Source organism: Biomphalaria glabrata, chromosome 7 (genome assembly GCF_947242115.1).
Source record: "Biomphalaria glabrata chromosome 7, xgBioGlab47.1, whole genome shotgun sequence".
Taxonomy (NCBI): domain Eukaryota; kingdom Metazoa; phylum Mollusca; class Gastropoda; family Planorbidae; genus Biomphalaria; species Biomphalaria glabrata.
In genome coordinates, this window is record NC_074717.1 from 20,275,128 (window position 1) to 20,294,416 (window position 19,289).

The window sequence follows — 19,289 nt, forward strand, 5'->3', positions numbered from 1 at the left end:
GAATCTAGACTAGATCTAATACTAGTCTAGAATATAGAATTATAGAGCCTAGATGATAGATCTAAAGTCCATATAGAGGCCTATTTCTGGTTAGAGTTGGAGTCTAGATCTAATTAAACTAGCCACCAGACGTAGTCTATAGACTATTATTAAATAATTATACTTAGATCTACTATCTATACGTCGTAATACGTATACCGATACCTAGACCTAGATCTACTACTTAGAATAGAGTACTAGATCAACTATTTGATTTCAAATTTTAAAAAATCTTGGTCCCTAACTAAACTAGATCTAGCTGATTCTAGATCTAGAGATCTAAGTTCAGTTTCCCTATTTTTTTTAGTCTAGTTCAATCCATGCCTATAATAAATATAATGGTCATGACGACTCATGATCATGATTCAATCTGACATGATCATGGTTAATGAATGGTCTAAGTCTAACTGATAATCAGTTAGATCTATCAGGTCCAGGAATCAGGTTAATCCTTAACTTGCCTTAAGTCTTAAGTCTTAACTGCCTTAAGTTAAGCTTAAATGGCTTAATTAAAAAGACCTAAGAAATCTAGATCTAGTGTCCTAAACTAAGAGTAAGACTAGTATTACTATTAAATTAGTAAGAATTACGAGTAACTAGATATAGATCTAAGACTGAGTAAGAGTCTAAGTTTCACTAAGTGTAAAGAGTCTAAATTTTAATTTACTAGACTAGATTATAGTAGATATCTACTCACTCACTCTAGACTTAGATCTAGATTATAATTATAAATATCTAGTCTAAGATAGTAGATCAGTTAAATCCGCTTTTAGCTCTTAAGTATTTAATATAAATATAAAATTTGTAGAGAGGCCTATCCTATTTTTTATTAGAATTACTCTCCTAGATGCTAGATCTATATTAATCAATATTATATACTAATTAGTAATTATACTATATAGATCATGTAGATAAAATACATCAGAATAGACACTAGATTTGACTAGATCTACCACTTTACTTTATTTGTCTTGACTACTAGACCTGAGTTTCCTAAACTTTTTTTTAAAAGGAACACTTCGCATATATATTCTGAATATTTAGCGGATATCAGCTTATTTTTTATCAAAAATTTTGGATCAAGCTAAAATTTTGCACAATTATTTTCTACCTTACAATGCAAGAATCAATAAAAAATAATTAATCAACTGGTACAGACAATTGATAGGATCATCATCATAGCACACTGAGAAAGCTAAAAGCATGAAATTGTGCTAAACTAAAACAATTGGTAAAAATATTTGATTAACTAATCAGTTAATGTTAAATTCTTTATTATCTTTCTCATTCTCAGATAACTACAAAAAAATTCAAGTTCTGGATTAGATCTAAAATCTAATTGTCTAATAGATCTAGATTTTACATGTTAGATCTATATCTGTTTCTCTATTAAATTGAGTAGAGGTTTTGCTTTTCAATGGATGCTGAAGATGCAGCTGATGTTGAACGTAAGTCACTAGATATCTAAACAAGAGATATAATGTGTCACAGCTCTGTCTTCCTCTGCCCTTCTTGCACAACAAAACAAATGCATAGGCTGTGTGAACTCTCTTTAATGTTTAGCCTGATTTCAGATCTAGGTTTATATCTGATCAACATCATTAGTATAACATCTCTCTTTTTTAATATTTTCACATTTTTGGTTTATTAATAGAGATCTAGTATTAATCTGCCAGTTTTTTTTAGAAAACTCTTATCCTAAGGAAACGCCTTTAATAATATTGTTTGTTTTTATATATAGGACAGCTCTATCTAACAAAATTCTAAAAAAAAATATTTATTGAAAAAAAAAGAAGAATCTCCTTTCAGACCTTGCAAACCATTATTTGATCATCTCTATTTCTACAGTTAATGAAGAAGTGTCATGTGGCCAGCATAGTGATGTACATTTACTTTCCCTAATGTCTAACAAAGTTGGTTGGACATCCTCAAAATCCCATGGGGTATTTGAAACTTGTGACTCTGTTTTAAAGCTATGTGCCTTACCACTCTTCTAAACTTGAAACATTCCTTTAAATTTCCAGATTTTTAAAAACAATTTTGGACTTTTTTTTCCACCACTTATCAAATTTCAATTTCATTTCTGTAATATTAACTGACAATAGTCACCAACAAAAACAGTATAAAATCTCTTGCTACTTAGTGAGTTTACAAATCATCCACAAATATATATCAATAAGCATTTTATAGTGTCTAAAACCTAATTCAGATTAAGTATTGATTGTTGCTACACATTTTTTCTTGGTGCTTTATATATATGATTGATTTTTTTAAACATTTTTGCCAGCACTTCGATTTCAACACTGCTTTGGTTCATTAAAACTTTTGTTTGCAAGGCAATCATAATGTTTCTAGGTCATTTTATTTTGTGCAATGGTGTTGACATTTTTGCTACCAATTAATGCAATTTTGTTTTAAAGTTTTCTTTAACCTGTATTAGAATACATTTGTTGATGGTCTTTCTGAGAAAGAACGAGAAGAAAAAAAATACTTTCACAAAAGTGCATCTCTCTGTTTCCCTACTGTTTTCCATCCCTTGATGGGTGTCTTTTGGTGCAGTCTGCACTTCCCAAGCAGCACCAGTGGAAAGTACTCATTTAGATTTAGCCTTTGTATTCTTGTCCAGTGGAAAGTACTCATTTAGATTTAGCCTTTGTATTCTTGTCCAGTGGAAAGTACTCATTTAGATTTAGCCTTTGTATTCTTGTCCAGTGGAAAGTACTCATTTAGATTTAGCCTTTGTATTCTTGTCCAGTGGAAAGTACTCATTTAGATTTAGCCTTCATGTTTTTGTCCGTAGAACCAATCATGCTCTGGTTTCAACAATCAAGTTAATCAAAATTCATAACATCACAGACACAAAATCAGATCTGATCCTCTTTTAAATGTAGTTAAGATGCACAGTTGAAAAAAAAATGACATTGCACTGAATTATATTAATTAGCTTTTTTTTTTCTTTAAGACTAATATGGAAATAATGTTTTATGAGACACTATCAATTATATGCTTTTAAGGGAAATGCAATACAAATCTATATAATTTTGAACTCATTGTTTTGTTTTGTTTTTGAAGGCTACATTAGAGATAAACGTCGTGCTGAGACCAAAAATAAATTAAATGAAGTTGCCCAACTTTGTAACTGTATTGGAGAAATCTATTCAAAATATGGTTTGTAGTTCAACTCCTATTATTGTCCATGTTATATAACTAGAAATGTTAAAACCATTATTTTTCTTTGTTCCATGTGGGATATATAACTATATATATTTATGTTATATAGGTCGTTATGTAGATGCAATACAAGAACATACCCAAGAGAGACAACTGAGTGAGGTGTTAAATGATAAAATTGGAGAAGCTATTGCTTGCCGTAAGATTGGGGAGTGCCATTGTGCCCTCGGACAGTTCACAGAAGCTCTTGAGTTACAAAAAAGGCACCTTACTCTGGCAAGGTACAAGTACTATATCAGTGTTGTGATTGTCTTCTTTCAATAACTCAAGAGATGCCAGAGATGAATTAACAACAAAATATATAACTTTAATAAAAGTAATCAGGGTATCTGTAGGTGAAGACAACGCATCAAACATTAACTAAAATGAATATATACATAATAATAAAACTGACTTCAATATTACTCATATCGTACGACTAGGCTCCCTAACTCAGGCCTCTAACAACGCTGTCACTCTGTCCCAACCAATGGACCAATCAAATAATAGTACAATTAATACAAAAAACATAGAATTCTTTAAGCCTTACAACCGAGGTTCTATGAAGTGCCGTTTACAATATCTTATACAAAACATAATCACCACAATCAGTATACTAATTTAACCAGTGTCTCAACTGATCAACTTTGATTGATATTTGTAGAGATGAAAAAGTCTACAATATAGCAACATCTCTTTTTCATTCCTTTAATCAAACTTTCTGTTGACATTCTGAACTGGCCTGATTAGCCACCAATGGAATATATATGTAGCATTGCAATCTGTTTAGGAGAGGGGAGGTAAACTTTAAAAAAGAAAAGTAATAAGAAGCACACTGCTGTACTCCTTAGACATTGTTGTTTGTACAAACTCTCATTAAATCTGTTATTGTGTTGCTTTGTGGTTGTGTAGCCTAATCAACGCAGGCATAAATGTATCCATCATAATAATGTTGGAATAAGTAACCAAAGCTTTGTTCTTGAGCTCTTTATTTCTTGTAGGGTTATGTCTGGCCATAAGAAAATCTGCTGCCGAGGACAGATGCAGACGGTCAAAAGACAATCTTAATTGACCACAGGCGGACAATGGTTATGCCTGTCCTGGATGTGGCAAAATATTTAGGTCACAGTTGGGGCTGTGTAGCCACAGGAAATACTGCATTCCTCATTAATCTTCAGACTTGAAGACAAGCCTAATTATGTCTGATCTCACACTTGGTACTGATTAAGGCTTGTATTTTGGACTTTTGATTGTAAAACTTCCTCTTAAGCAGCATCTACCTCTTGAGGTCTAGGCAAGAAGTCTGTGCTGTAATTGTTTAGATTTAATATAGGTCTTGAATAGTCCTTCAGAAGTGAAGAGTATTAGCCCAACCCTCTTGCAGGACGGCAGGGGATGGCACACAACCAGGCAACCATCCTGTGTTAGAATCACTTAAATGTAGAGATGGGAAACGAAACGAACTCGAACCTCACTTATGACCGAACCGAACCCGAACTTTGAAACTGCTTGGTATGAACCGAACAAACCCTCCTTTTTTTAACCGAACTAATTTTGCAATTTGTACATCCTTTTTTTATATTTTTGGTTAAAAAAAATTTTAAAAATTATTTAAATATTTTATTTAAATTCTAATGATTCCATTATACTTTGAAAACTTGGGAAAGGGGGGGGGGTATTTTGAAAACTTTAAAAAGAAAAAAAAACCAGCGCGCTGGGGTTCCCATGGGTTTTTTCTTATGTGCCAACTCCCCCATGGCCTTGAATTTTCGCTAGCTGTTTGCAATATTGGTTTTGAGTTGAATAGGCGCCCTCTAATTAGATCTAGATCTAGACTCTAGTTCCTAGTAAGTAAAAAGTCAACATTAAAATATTGTCACTTTTATTTCAGATGGCTGTTAGTTGAGAGTAGAATAGTTTTTGCCCATTAGAGAGTGTAGATATGAATCTACAATAAGTTCATTTGTGTTCTAGTTTAAAATACATTTTAATTATCTTCTATTAAGTGATTTATTTTTACAAAATTTTGAAGTATTCCATATTGGAATATTATCAGTGGCGTAGCAAGGGTGAATTAGAATGGGGAGAAATGGAAAATCTCACCGGGCCACCACTTGAGAGGGGCCCCAAATGAGTGTTTTTTTACAATATTCAATATTACGCAAAATGCAGGGGCCCCCAAAGAGGTCCAGCCCCTCCCTGGCCCCCAAATGATGAAAAATTCCTAGCAAGGCCCCTGAATATTTTTACTTTTATTTTGTTTTGCATTATTGATCATCAGTATTTTTAATGCAGCGTTTCTCAAACTTTGGCTCCTCCCCCCGTGGGTGGGGATGGCGAGTACCTTGAATTGGGGGATGGGAAGACGCAATTTCCTGACAAAAAGGGGTGTCATAGAGTGTGTGTGTGTTGTCTGGTGGCGATAAGAAGAGGTTAAGCGACTGAATTGTGTTTATGCATTGAGTATGATGAAATTAGCGTAATGCAAATGTGAAACGGCAGACAATCTTGAGACGTTGTTTTGTGGTGACCTAGATTTCGTTTAAATATCAGTATATTTCATTAATATTACATCTCTATTAAAAGTTAAATATGTGAATATTGTAATAACAGTTACACTATATTGAGTTGTTCACATAAGAACTTTATTTTAAAGTTTATTAAGTTTATATGTTATTATAAGGCTTGTCTTCGAGTCCGAAAATTAGTGAGGAATGCAGTTTTTCCCATGGCCGCGGCCTTCGGGAGTGAACTCCAACTGACTCGTTCTGAGACTGCATGCAACCAGGTGCTATCTTCTATGTCAGCTAAGGAAAGTTGACGCCTGAGCTGGTCTTTGAAGCGTTTCCGTGGGGCGTCTCTGTTACGTCGACCACCTTTTAGCTCACCAAAAAAGACTGCCTTTGGCATACGTTTGTCTCCCATCCGGGATACGTTCCCTGCCCAGCGTAAGAAGTCCCTCTATACTATCCTTACCGGTAAAAATATAAAACGCCTTTATTGGTTCAATTGTGCTAGCTGTTTGTAAGTGACAAAATCCTCGATAGAGACGTCTTTACATTAAGAATATTTGTTTAAATAGATCACGCCCATTATAGAAGTACGTGCGCAATATGTAGGCCTACCTGGAATGTCCCTTACATAATTCCATTGGCCAGGTCTGCCTCTTTATTATTAGATTTAATATTGCCCTCGACTTTATTTTTTTATGATGAATAGTGCGTTCTGAAAGAAAGCACATCGATATTAGCCTTTTAAAAAAATTCTCTCTTCTTACTAAGAGAAAAAGGTTAGAATACGCTTAGCGCCGAGTCACGCCCGGAATTAAACCACTTGCCGACTTGAGCGAAAACCTGCAGCATCTTCAATTCTATCTCCATTAAGAAATTTTTACAACGCTTAAAATGTATGTAGGCAACATTATTTTGGAAAAAGTATTGCCCATAGGCCTATTACATATTGCAAAGTATTTGTTTTATGTAAAAATTCAAAAGAAAGTGTTTTAACTAATAAATTGCATTAAACCTTATAACTTAATTTTGCTATTACATATTATCACAACATCGAGCCGAACCCGAACTTTAGACCTGACCAAACCGAACCCGAACTATACTCGTCATCGAACCGAACTCGAACTTAAATCTGACCGAACCGAACCAGAACTTTAAAAGTTGGGTTCGATTCCCATCTCTACTTAAATGTATTACTCTCCTAATTAGAACTAAATTACTTTACATGTATTTTTCATATTCATCATACCTCTTTATTATAACTAAATTACTTAACATGTTTTTGTATGTTCAGGGAGTGTGGAAATCACTTAGAAGAGCAGCGAGCATGGGCTACAATAGGCAGAACATATCTGTGCCAGACAGAGACTAGGAATCTGCAGGAAGCAGCGATAGCTGGCAAGAAGGCAGAAAAAGCTTTTGTCAAGGCCCTTGAAATGTGTGAAAAGATAAAGAGTACTGTCAAACTTGCAGAGTACATGGCCATGAAGGGACGGCTGTATTTAAATCTAGGTGAGTTAACACTTAATAGGATCACATTATTTTTTTAAAGTGTAGATGAATTTTTTTTTAAGTCTTAAAAACATATTTTTTTTTTAATTAGTTATATGGTGATTTGATTTCATTTTATATCATACCTTTTTGAATTAAATTTTTATAAAAATTACTGATTGTTTTCTTCACCTTCAGGTCATGTTTTCGATGCAAGAGGGGATGTAGCTACAAGTGCTGATATGATGAAGCGTGCAGTCTCAATTGCTCAGTAAGCATTATTGTCGAATTAGCTTGTGGCTTATTAGTATTTTTCAAGAATAGACTATTTCATGTGATGGTTTAGTGAAAAAATACAAAATCAAATTTCACTATCACTTAAGTCATCAACTTTCTCCTGTCATTGGTGTCAGTCATATTCATTTTTTGAGGACATAATTCTAGCATGAACAAAGAATTTCTTTTTCCAGTTGTTGTTTTTTTACATTTTCAGTGTATATATATTTAATGGTTATATTTTATCCTAATTAAAAAAATGTTTTTAGTATGTATTCTTGGAATAAAAACTCATTTTACATTCATAGCTTATATTTATGATAAAAAAATATTTTACATTACATTAATTGATGTTACAATCTTTGGTTTGATAAGTCAACCTGTATGAAAATTATAGGAAAGGTAAAGAATTACAATCTGTCAACATTGATAGGGCTGTAAGAACAGACATCTTTCAAATATTTCACAGAAAGTTTAAGTTGGAGGATGAGCTGTACATGTGTAATGTAGGCCTGGCCACAATGTATCAGAAGAACTGCCAGTACAGTCAAGCACTAAGGTTCCTGGAAGTGGCCCTGAAGCTAGCTGACAAGCTCAGGGATAAGGTCAGAGAGAGGGAGTTGTTTGTACAGAAGGCCAAGGTCAGTCTTTTTTTTATGCCATTTGTTTTTTTACAAAGTGTGGGTTGTATCAGTTAGTTGGGGAAATGCCTGGTTGAAATATTTCATAAGAATGTCACTATCAATCAGAAAAGACCTACATAAAATGTTTCCAATTAACAAGAGGATATGTATTTTATTTTTGTATTATGTCCTAGAAGACAGTTGCTCTGTAAAGAAACACAAAAAAGAGAAAACTATAATTATCAATGTTAAAACATTAATAGGTGGCTATTGTGTGCATGCAATACTTTTTTAAATTCTCTGGATAGGTGCATGTCTGTGTGGGTGACTTCCTCGCTGCTAAACATTGTTTAAAGAAAGCTCACAAACTGAAAGTGGACTCTGAAATTAGTGAAGAGGTTCTCACAAAGATATTTCAATCAGGTAATTTATACTGTTAGTAAAGTGTAAAACTATTTGTAGCATTGTTTAGTGAAATCTAACTTGGATTCTTAGAGTATTTTTTTTTTAGTCACTTTTCTTATTGGCAATCTGTTTCTCAGATTATATATACAAAGTAAGCGAATGTATAAAACATATCTTACAAAATATTGTTAAAGTAAGTTAGTTGTTGTTGTTTTTTTACCCTCCCAAATGAAGTGAACAAAATGCAGGAGGCTGTGCAAGATATTGAGACAGAAACAGAAGAAAAGAAACTGTCCAAACATCTTGAGATCGTAGCTGACTGCTGTGCAGAGTTAGGGAATTACAATGAAGCCATAGAAAATTATTTGAAAGTGGTAAGCAAACATTATGTATTGACATTTTTTTAATTCTATCATTTAATGTGACTTCATCTCAACTTTGCAAAACTTTGAATATTATAATTTAATTTTCAAGTAAATGTTAATTATTTTTTTATCATGTTAATTACCCATCATATAATATTTTGCTTTATCTGTGATTATAAAATTTTCCAACTATTGATCTATGTGTTACTATGTTTCTGTACATTGAAAAGTTTTAATTTTTCACTGCTACTGTTGACTTCTTTGCCAGCTTCAGTATGCTAGTCTTATGAGTAGCGAGGAGAGGGCTGCTATCTATATATCTCTTGGCCAAACCTATGCTGATTTACAACAGTATGATAATGCTATCCTGTATTATAAACAGGAAGTGGCAGAGAGGAAGGATAACTTTGAACAGGCAAGTGGAGAAATATTTTTTTTAATTACATTTTTTAAATAGGATTATGGTTACAGTTGTGTCTTTTAACATCTCATAGTCACCAATAGTTAAATAACATTCATAGCTGCTATTGTTTGGATATTTTAAAAACAAGGTGAAAAGGTTACAAATTTAAGGCTAAGTTAACAAATTAAATATATTTCCCAAATCTTTTTCATTATTAATTAGCATTACTATTTTGATTACAAGCCTCATAACAAATTGTGTTCTGTAGTCGTGTCAGACATTGTTGAACGTAGCCGAATTGGAGGAGTTAAAAGGTTCCAAGTACACAGAGGTCTGTAAAGTCTATATGTCAGCATTTGAAGCCGCCAAAAAGGCAAAGAGTCCCAAACTACAGGTAAATATCTTTTAGAAAAAATAACTTTTTAGCTCCCACACAAATGTGCTTTCTGTTTTTTGCTAAATATAAACTACCAGTGCTTTTTTTTGTAAAAAAAAAAAAAAAATAGGTGCCAATACTCAGTGATTAGGTGCCGGTACTCAGTAGTACTTTTAACAACTAAAAATTAATAGACGTTAAAATATAAGAAAAGTAATAATTTTTTTCAAAAAAGTGCTGGTATGCCGTACTGGTGCATACCATCACAAAAAAAGCACTGTAAACTACCATATGCCCAATTATAATTTTCAATTAGTATAATCAATGCTGTAATTAACCTGACCATACCTATGTAATACTTACACAATATTTTGCTATTGCAGCAAGCATTTTTTTAACTTTTTATAAGAATTTCAATGTACTCTTTAGTTTTGATATTTAGAGTATGGTCTTAGACCAATTCCAAATTACTCATACCAGTTTTTAGGGATAGGTTTATAGCAGTACACCAATACTTATCTGTTGGTTTTTCAGCAATACTAAGGAAAAGCTTAATGATGACATTTGTTTTCAGTTGAAGATATGATTTTATTTTAATATCTTTTAAAAATTTATTTATTTTTAGGTCCAAACACTTAAGTCCCTGATAAGTCTACAAAAGGCTTGCAAGCAAACAACCCATCTTCAGGAAACTGAAAAGAAGTTAGCTGCTGTCACAAAAAAGTACAACCTCCGATCAAGTAGTGACAGTCAGAGTGATGATGACAGTGATAAGTTGTCAGATAAACAAGATGATGGAGGCAACATCAGTTTATCAGATCTTACAGTATCAGGTAGCTTTCTGATAATCAGTTTGGTATGACTTTTCTAGTTTGTATCCCTAGTTTTATCCTTTTTTTTTTAAATCTAGATCTATTTATATATATTTATCCAGTTAGAGAGAGAGAGAGATTGATTGATTGATTGATTGTTAAATATTTGGCTGTCAAACACTGATTATCCTGTTGATTTTCTGGGAGATTTTTTTGAGATTTCCCTATTATACCCCTTTTCCAAATATCTGTGTTTAAGTCAAATAAGTAAAATCGTGATTTTTTGTGCTAACTTTATTGTACTTTTAACTGTTAACCAACTGCCATCTGTTAACCACACAAAGAAAACTTTTTTCAGATGAATCTGATGGAGACCCAGGTAACTCACTCAGTGATGTACCAGTTGGACGCAAGAAGTCCAAACTTGCTCGGGTAAATGTTTCTCGTGATGTCCTTGTAACATTTTTCTGACATTAAATAGAATGTGTATTTGATATGTAACTAGATTATCCATCTAATTTTTTAAATTAGACTTTTAAAAGATTTATATGACTTTGTTCCCAGAGAAATGAAAAAGGTGAAACACCACTCCACAGAGCTTGTATAGAAGGCAACTTGAAGAAAGTCAAATCTCTCATTAGTGAGGTGAGATATATTTGTTTTGGAAACTTGATTGCTGAAGAGAAACTAAAAGAACACATTATTTGCATTAAGTTTTACTTTATTTTAGCGTACTAGGTCTTAGCTGGGTCTTATTAGCAGCATAAAATCCTGCTGTCTTCCTTTATATGTTTTGAAAAAGACAACCATTGTTAGCGTTACACTAAGACTTATTGTCTCATTGTTTAGGGACATCCAGTCAACCCTAGAGACTACTGTGGGTGGCTGCCGCTGCATGAGGCTTGTAACCATGGCCACACAGCCGTTGTGGAGCACTTGCTGGACTGTGGGGCATGGATCAACGACAGAGGCGGGGACAGGTGTGGTGGAGTGACTCCCCTTATTGATGCTGCTAACTGTGGAAACCTGGATGTTGTTCGACTACTTGTTGACAGGGGAGCTAACTTGATGGCTAAAGATGATGATGTAAGTCATGGGGCCGGGTCTGTTTTTGTTCAAATCCAGCTTAAGAATATGAGCAGAAATCAGTCTAACTAGTCGTTATGTTTTTAATAAAACCAACGTGGCCTTATAGAATTAAGTGGGGGGATAACCCTCCACTTCGTGCTAATTATAAAAAAAAATGAAATGAAACTCCTTATTTTCTGTTTAAAGGTAAAGTGAGATGTTCTCAAAACCAATCCTTTTTTTTACTGCCTTTGAAAAAATTTAATGTAACAAATACAAAAAAATAAATTTTGTAGCATTACCTAACCATATCAATTCACATTTTACAGAAAGGCGTGGCATGGTTTACACTATGTTGCTCACATTACACAGAATTTTCTCTTTTCTAACACTTTTCATACAGTCTTTGCAATTAGTTTAAAATGTTGCAATCTGTTTCAAATGTTCTATTTATGAGTTATATTTGTGTAGGAAATATTTTGTAAAAAAAAATTATTTGGCATGCTTAATAAGAAAATTCTTGAGAAAAATCTTGCATTTATCAAATAAACCATTACTTGGCACATTCACACATACACAAGCACTCATCTATATATATCATATCTTTATATTGAATTCCTTAACAAAAATATTTTAAACTCTTTATGTAATATTAAGAAAAAAACTTAAAACTACAGATGTAAAGGAGTGAAATCTTTTCATAATGAATTGCCTGACAATCAAGAAAATATTTCAAATGAAAACATTGATGGATACAGGTATCTATTTTAAATGAAAACATTGATGGATCAGGTTTAAATTTTAGCCATTGATCTCAAGTCTTATGGTTAGAATTCTCTTTGTTTTAATTCATGTCTTGGACTAGGTCCTTGAGATCACCAACATGATACCCAGCTTCCTTTGTCTTTATTTTTTTACTTGCCACTTTTGTAAACTGTTGACCATGGTTCTTTAAGAGAAGGTTTACTTTTAATTTATGCAGTAGTGTCTTTGTAAGTGCTTTGTTATTGAAAAGTTAATTATTTGGGCTATTCCCAAACTCTGCCTGATGGCAGTTCATGGCAGCGAATGATTGAAATGGTATAGGCCTATGTATTATCTGTATACCAAGTGTGTTGTGGTTGTTTCAGGGAAACACAGCCTTAGACAGCCTGCAAGCCTGGTACAGCCGAACTTGTGACATGCTGGGGGCAAGAGATGAACTCGATTATCAGACCACTGAAACACTTTTACATAATAGAATGGGTACATTTTGTGTTGCTTACTCTTTTCTTTACTATTTTTTAAAAATTGCTGTCACATCCTTTTTATCTCATAGTGTTAAAAATTTTTCTTACTTTTGAAAAACTAAATGTCTAATGTAAATGATATTACAATACTATTTAAACATTTTTTTATTTCTATTAAGGTAAAGAAAAGAATTTCTCTACCATTGTGAAGCCCAAAGTTAGTTCACCTCAGAAAAGCAAGTCAAAAGTCTTAGAAAAAAAGATAAATGTTCGTCTTCCAGACTTGACAGATGATAGTGATGAGATTGAAGATGAAGTGACTAACACACTGAAAGCAACAGTTCAAGACAAGAGGAAAAAACTAAATGTTTTGAAGAAAAAGTAAAGTCTTGTACAAGTTTTAACTCTCTTTTGAAAATAAAATCAGTGTTAAATTAATTAAGAAAAATTAGGTTATACTTATATTATAGGATGCAATAAAATAATATATTAATTATATTATTGAATAAATGTTTTCTTTCATGTGCAGGCGAGAGATTCACTTTTCATCTACCAAAGAGAAAAAACGCTCGTCTTTTGATGATGACTGCCCTGACATGGACTCTTTGCATCCTGGAATTTTGTTATCAACATCCTCCAGTGACATAGATGATGCAGCACACTTCTACCAGTCTGCAATGGACTATGTGGGCAGCTCAGCTCAGAAGAGGTCAGAAATAGACAATAATTTAGTGCAGGTTGAGGACAAAGGACATTTAACTTCAAGTTGTCTTCCTGCTTTGGTCAATGCAAATGAGGATGTCGGAGACAACTGGTTGATTGATGACATGAAGGCACCTAAGAATAAAAGAAAAAGTGCCGCAGCTAGTAAGATAATGAGTACAAGCTCTGTAAGAGCCAGCAATCTGAATAAGAGATCACGCTCTGCTGAAATGAAAGATAGTTTTACTCCTTTTAGGAAAAAAAGAAGCATGTACTGTGCTAAAGTAGATTCATTGAAAGACAACACAGATTCCATTTATCATCCTCCAAGAGTCATGGAAGCAAGTTTTAATGACAGTTCCAATGAAGCTTGCCCTGTTTCTTCATCAACAGAAAGTACTTCTGGTGTCCAAAAGTTGCAAGGAGAAGCAGAGGCAGAGTTTTGGGATTCTGATGATGAGATGCTAAGTCATGTTGATACATTTTGTGAAGAACCAGCCATGGATGTATCAGCCAGAGAATCTTCTCCAGTTTTGTTGAGCAGGGTAAATATTCCAAGAAATAACCAGTGTGATAAAGTTAATAGTGTTGAATCTTTCATATCCCATAAGCCAGCTGATAACCTTGCTCAGGATATGTTTTTCAGTAAAACTTCAGATCTGCTGAAAAAAATCGCTCTAGCTTGCCAAGAAAGTGTTGCTGTTGAACCGCAGCCTTTATCCCAAGCTCTTGCTGAAGACGTGGCAGAGAAGCCTTCATACAAAAACAGCTTGAGGGTGAAGGTGAAGTTTGGTGAGCAGACTCTTCTAATACCAATCCAGCCTTCAGACCAGAGCAAGAACATAGCCTGGCTTACATTGCAAGCTCAGCAGCGTTACTTCAACATGTTTCTTCTGCTTCCCACCTTGACATTTAGCACACAGGATGACACTATACTGTGTCCTGGTGACACCATCAGCACTGTGCTACAGGACAATGACATATTCACTGCCAATGTCAGCTCTTGGGAAAGGCCCAGGCTGGAACTGAGATATGAACAAGCGTGCAAGCTCAGCCTTTCTGAGCCCAACAAAAGTGTTGGCGCTGCCCTAAAGCAGTGTGATGCTTCCGGCCGTTTAGAGCTAAAAGATTTGTCTCTGGGTACTTCTGGTTTACATCCTGTTTTCCAAGCACTGGAAGGGCAGAAAACTTTAACAGAACTATGCCTCAGTGGCAACCGACTTGGAGATTCAGGGTTGACTTCCTTGATGAAAGTCATCCCGAGCCTTCCTGTGTTGAAGGTGCTAATTTTAGATACCAATAACATTTCGGCAGAAGGCATCCAGATTATTTCTCTGGCATTAAAAAGTGAACTCAGTCTGCAGTCTTTGAGCCACCTGAGTCTGGCCCACAATTGTTTGGATGACATTGCATCAGAAACTTTGACTGCCCTTTTGAAGAACTTGCCAGAGCTCAAGTCATTAAACCTTTCAGCTTGCAGTTTTACAAACAAATTGTTTACTTCAACTTTCTGTGAGGCTTTGAGAGGTAGAATATTTACTGTTTTATATTAGAGTTTGGCAAAATGAATTAATTTTACTCTTGAATACTTAGACTTATAAAAAAAAAATTTTAACCAGAAAATGCATATGTTTCTTAATAAATATTGGTAATGGTGACTCACACACATTAATAAAGCAAAGTACAGTGGAATTTTGTATATTATTATTAAATAGAAAATGTTAGCTTCTTTCTTAAGTTTCCAAGATGACATGTTTATTAGATATTTCATTCAAATTCTTTATATATATATTTTTACGAATCTCACTATCCAGGCTCTCTGCAAATTGCACCATACACCACCAACTTAAAGAACTTGACAACTCCGTGCTCCAAAATAACGTAGCACTTTAATGTCAATAAATAACAGCCAATACTGTACAATTGGCAACACGTACACTGTACAAATATCTCTCCGATAATCGCCGTATCAACTCTTGCACTGGCCTCTCCATCTCATTCCGGGCTTGCACTGGGTTCAACAGTTCAGGACTGACTTCACATACTAGGCTCCTTGTGTTGGACTCGATCGCAGACCAAGATCAAGACGCCAGCCGTCTCAACTGTACTTGACAGTACTCCGCACTGAACCGTCGTAATGCTCCGTACAGAACCACACAGCTGAACTGTGCTGTAGTCGACCGGACTGTAGTGGACCTTCTGTCGTGAACCTCCTTTCTGAACCGTCTTGACTGCGACACCTCCGCTCTTATATAGGGTCCCTACTGGCCTTCTCGAACCGGACAGAACGCCGCTCGACGTTTCTAGGTGGTCAGATGACTACAACTCTCGTGACGCTCCTGAGCTCTGTTCACGACGTCGATCCTTCCCGAACCATCATGTTGACACTCGTCACGGTTGACCGCTCGTCTAGCGCTGGCCTGGGGCTATTTGCGTCGGCTGATTACACTCACACCACTACCCCCATCTGTGCCACCACCAGGTTTATAACAATATATACATAATTTTTTAAAATTCATTTATATAAAAGAATGTATACAACCATATTCAGGTTCTTTTTTTTTTCCTTCTGACTTTACTCAAATACTGCTTAATACTTACAAAAAAAATTTTTAGATTATTTTTCTCCAAATCAAATGTAATTGAAAATCATAACATTGTATAATAAAACTGTACTCAATAATTTTTGTAATGAAGTTCATAGATCTTTCTTACTTAAAATTTATATTATATATAATTTGGCTTTTGAATAAGTTGAGAATCAACACAGAAATAGGTCAGTGCGGCTCTTTAGAAAATGATGAGCTAAATGTGATTTGATTCTTGTAAGCAGAGTTTACCAGCTGGGCATCAAGTATCTATTAGATTTCAAGTTGTGGATTTTTATACTATCATGCGGTTTGTGCGCTAGACTGTCATTCAGACTTATCGATGGTCCCAAGTTCAAACCCTGCCTGATCCCATCCCCCGTCGTCTTGTGGCAGGTTTTGACTAGGAAGTAAAATATCTTCAACTTTGAAGGAACATCCGAAATGTGTATAACATCTTACAAACCAACACTGGACTGTGTGTTGTTTAGGTCATTCACATCACTCTCAAATCCCTGCTAGACTTTTATATGAAACATTTAGTGTCAGAGCAAAATTATTTTTATTTCATTTCTTTAATTCCATTATTGGATGAGGAAACTTTTGTTTTCAGGATGTAAATTAGAGCATGTCAGTGTAGCAGAAAATCAGATCAAGCTGGAAGGAGTGAGAGCCTTGCTCAAGTCATTACATACTTGGTGCCTGCATTCTCTGGACATTTCACACACCCGCAGCTCTTGTGATGGAGATCTGGGAGTGGAACTGGAGAAGTTTTTGTCTGACCAAAGTTGCCACTTGGAAGCGTTGTCTGTTTCAGGGTGTCACTGGTCTGAGTCAGATGTTCTTTTGCTCAATAGGTAAGTTGGTCTGCCTGATACTTTAGTCCAATATATTTTTCACTTTGCTATAATTATTAATTACCTTTAACTTTAAATATTGTATTAACAAAAGGGAAATTTTAGCTGAATGTCCCAGTTTCTAAGTTCCAGTATTGGTTTAATCTTAATTTTTATCAAGATTTAAGGGATGTCCATCTTTAATGACAGTTTATATGCTATTCATAAATATCCTTTTCAAAGGATGACTGCTGTATCAACTACTTTCTTATTTGTAGATATTTTCTTAAATATTAAATCGCTTTGACAGCTTTCGTAGGTTAGACTTGCTAACTCCTGGAGATATACTTACAGTCTGATCACCTCTCAGTCCTGACACACCAAAAATAAGTTTGAACTCTACTTCAAAATTTCTAGTGGGTAATAGTAATCCATGTGTTATACTGTTTGTGATGTAAGGATGTAGTGACAGTGTTGTATACCTACTAAAGATAACATCCTTCTGGCAACTAGATTTGTTCTCTGCATTGTATTCTCTAGGGTTGTTCTTCTCTCCAAAATGTGATGGTTTGTCATCGTGCTATTGTAATTAAACCCAGGCTAACACTACCTTCTCTTATAATAGACACAAAACACTTTTAAACTATATGTTCAGAGGTCTAATCTTTGTTTCAAAAATGTTTATCAATGTATTAGTTTGCTGTTACTTTTGATGGTAATTTATATATCTATCAATCTTAAATAGAATCTTTAATTATCCTGCACTGAAATTTTTATCTTATGACTTAAGCCTACACTTTGGTTATTTTAATTATCAGCACTTTTCAAGCCAAGTCCATTCTATTTTGTAAAATAAATGTATTCATTATCTTTTCTTTCCATAAAAATTATTGACACTGCAAAGCTCAATGCTAGTTTATATTTACAGATTAGCAACTTCCTGCAAGACACTCCGCTCTTTACAGTTATCCCAAAACCAGAACATCAACAACAAAACCCTTCAAAAGCTCCTTTACTTGTGCTGTGGCAGTGGACTAGAAGAGCTGGTGGCCCGTGGCTGTTCTGTGACATCACCTCTTGGTGGGGAATTCATAGATGCTTTTAAAATTAAAATGTCCAGCAGCCGACCCTTGAAGAAATTTGTTCTGTCTTGCAGGACTTTGCAGCCCAGTGAAGCATCATCTCTCTGTGATATATGGAAGGAGACATGGAAGCTCCAAGGTGTTATGAAAATAATTGGTGCTGCCATCTCATTAACTGTTTCCTCTTGAATTGTTTTAGCTTTAAATCTTTGTTACATTTTCAGATGTAGAATTCTTGTGGATGGGATTTAAGAGTTGCTTGTTAGTCATTATTGTAGGAATGACTTGAGTTTCACATCGAAGTAGCAGCATCCCCTGTGCTTAACTCCTGTGGTTAAATAGTGAGCGCAGTGAAAGGTTAAATAGTGAGAGTGATTTGATGAGCTTGAGATAAAGTAATTCTGTGTTGTTCCATGCTCCTGATGTTCCACTTCATGTTTGATGTGGTTCTGGTAAACTTTAGACTACACTTGGACTTAGTCCATAGTGTCTAAAATTCTTTACAGGTAGATGGAATGTAAAAAAATAGACCTGATTGTTTATCACAACTAAATAGACCTTATTGTTTATCACAACTAAATAGACCTGATTGTTTATCACAAGTAAATAGACCTGATTGTTTATCACAACTAAATAGACCTGATTGTTTATCACAACTAAATAGACCTGATTGTTTATCACAACTAAATAGACCTGATTGTTTATTACAAGTAAATAGACCTGATTGTTTATCACAACTAAATATACCTGTCAGCTAACTTTCAAAATAGGAGCATAAATATATAATTTCCTTAAGTCATCAGAAAAAAAAAAAAAGCTGTATTCGGAGGGGGAAAAAAAATAATAGTGCAGATTTTAACAAAGGTAGTTTAAAAAATATTCGTTTGACACATGAAAAATCCTATTTGACTATTATAGCTTACATCAACTCACTCTGTCTGTCTGGTAAAACGTTTGTACACATTATTTCTCCCACACACAATCTAGAATCAAAGTGAAATTTTGCACTATTATTTCTGGTACCTGACAAAACAAGAATCAATTTTTAAAAAAATAACAAAATTAGTTCATTAAGTAATAGACATTAATTATTTAGTTTTGTATCGAACAAACTAAACCAAAAACCAATTCCCAAATTCAGAATTGTTAAAGTATCTCATGAAACTTATCTTAAAAATTATTGTCATAATATAACAATGCTATCTTTATTTATTGAATGTATGGGTCATTATTATGTATATATATTTAATTAATTAGCTCATTGTTGTTTTTTT

General features: G+C 34.2%; 1 protein-coding gene across 2 annotated transcripts; it reads left to right on the forward strand.

Annotated features, from left to right (window-relative positions):
* Positions 1-9: 9 nt before the first annotated feature.
* On the forward strand, positions 10-19,059 carry LOC106066875 (tonsoku-like protein). 2 transcript variants are annotated; one of them, XM_056036354.1, is made up of 20 exons: positions 10-89; positions 1,334-1,487; positions 3,112-3,207; positions 3,320-3,491; positions 7,054-7,271; positions 7,449-7,521; positions 7,996-8,167; positions 8,458-8,572; positions 8,789-8,928; positions 9,188-9,334; positions 9,591-9,716; positions 10,324-10,531; positions 10,869-10,942; positions 11,075-11,155; positions 11,360-11,596; positions 12,709-12,823; positions 12,987-13,188; positions 13,337-15,036; positions 16,711-16,954; positions 17,862-19,059. In XM_056036354.1, the coding sequence occupies exons 2-20, from the start codon at positions 1,457-1,459 to the stop codon at positions 18,202-18,204; spliced, it is 4,494 nt and encodes a 1,497-aa protein (XP_055892329.1). In that variant the 5' UTR covers positions 10-89; positions 1,334-1,456; the 3' UTR covers positions 18,205-19,059. The 2 variants fall into 2 exon arrangements, with proteins under 2 accessions (XP_055892329.1, XP_055892330.1); XM_056036355.1 differs by lacking the exon at positions 10-89 and adding an exon at positions 178-192.
* Positions 19,060-19,289: the final 230 nt, after the last annotated feature.

Bases quoted from the DNA above. Each gene is read 5' to 3' on its own strand.
- LOC106066875 (XM_056036354.1), top strand. From the start codon at position 1,457: ATGGATGCTGAAGATGCAGCTGATGTTGAAC. The intron at 10,532-10,868 runs GTAGCTTTCTGA...AACTTTTTTCAG, and splicing joins ATCAGATCTTACAGTATCAG to ATGAATCTGATGGAGACCCA. The intron at 13,189-13,336 runs GTAAAGTCTTGT...TTTCATGTGCAG, and splicing joins CTAAATGTTTTGAAGAAAAA to GCGAGAGATTCACTTTTCAT.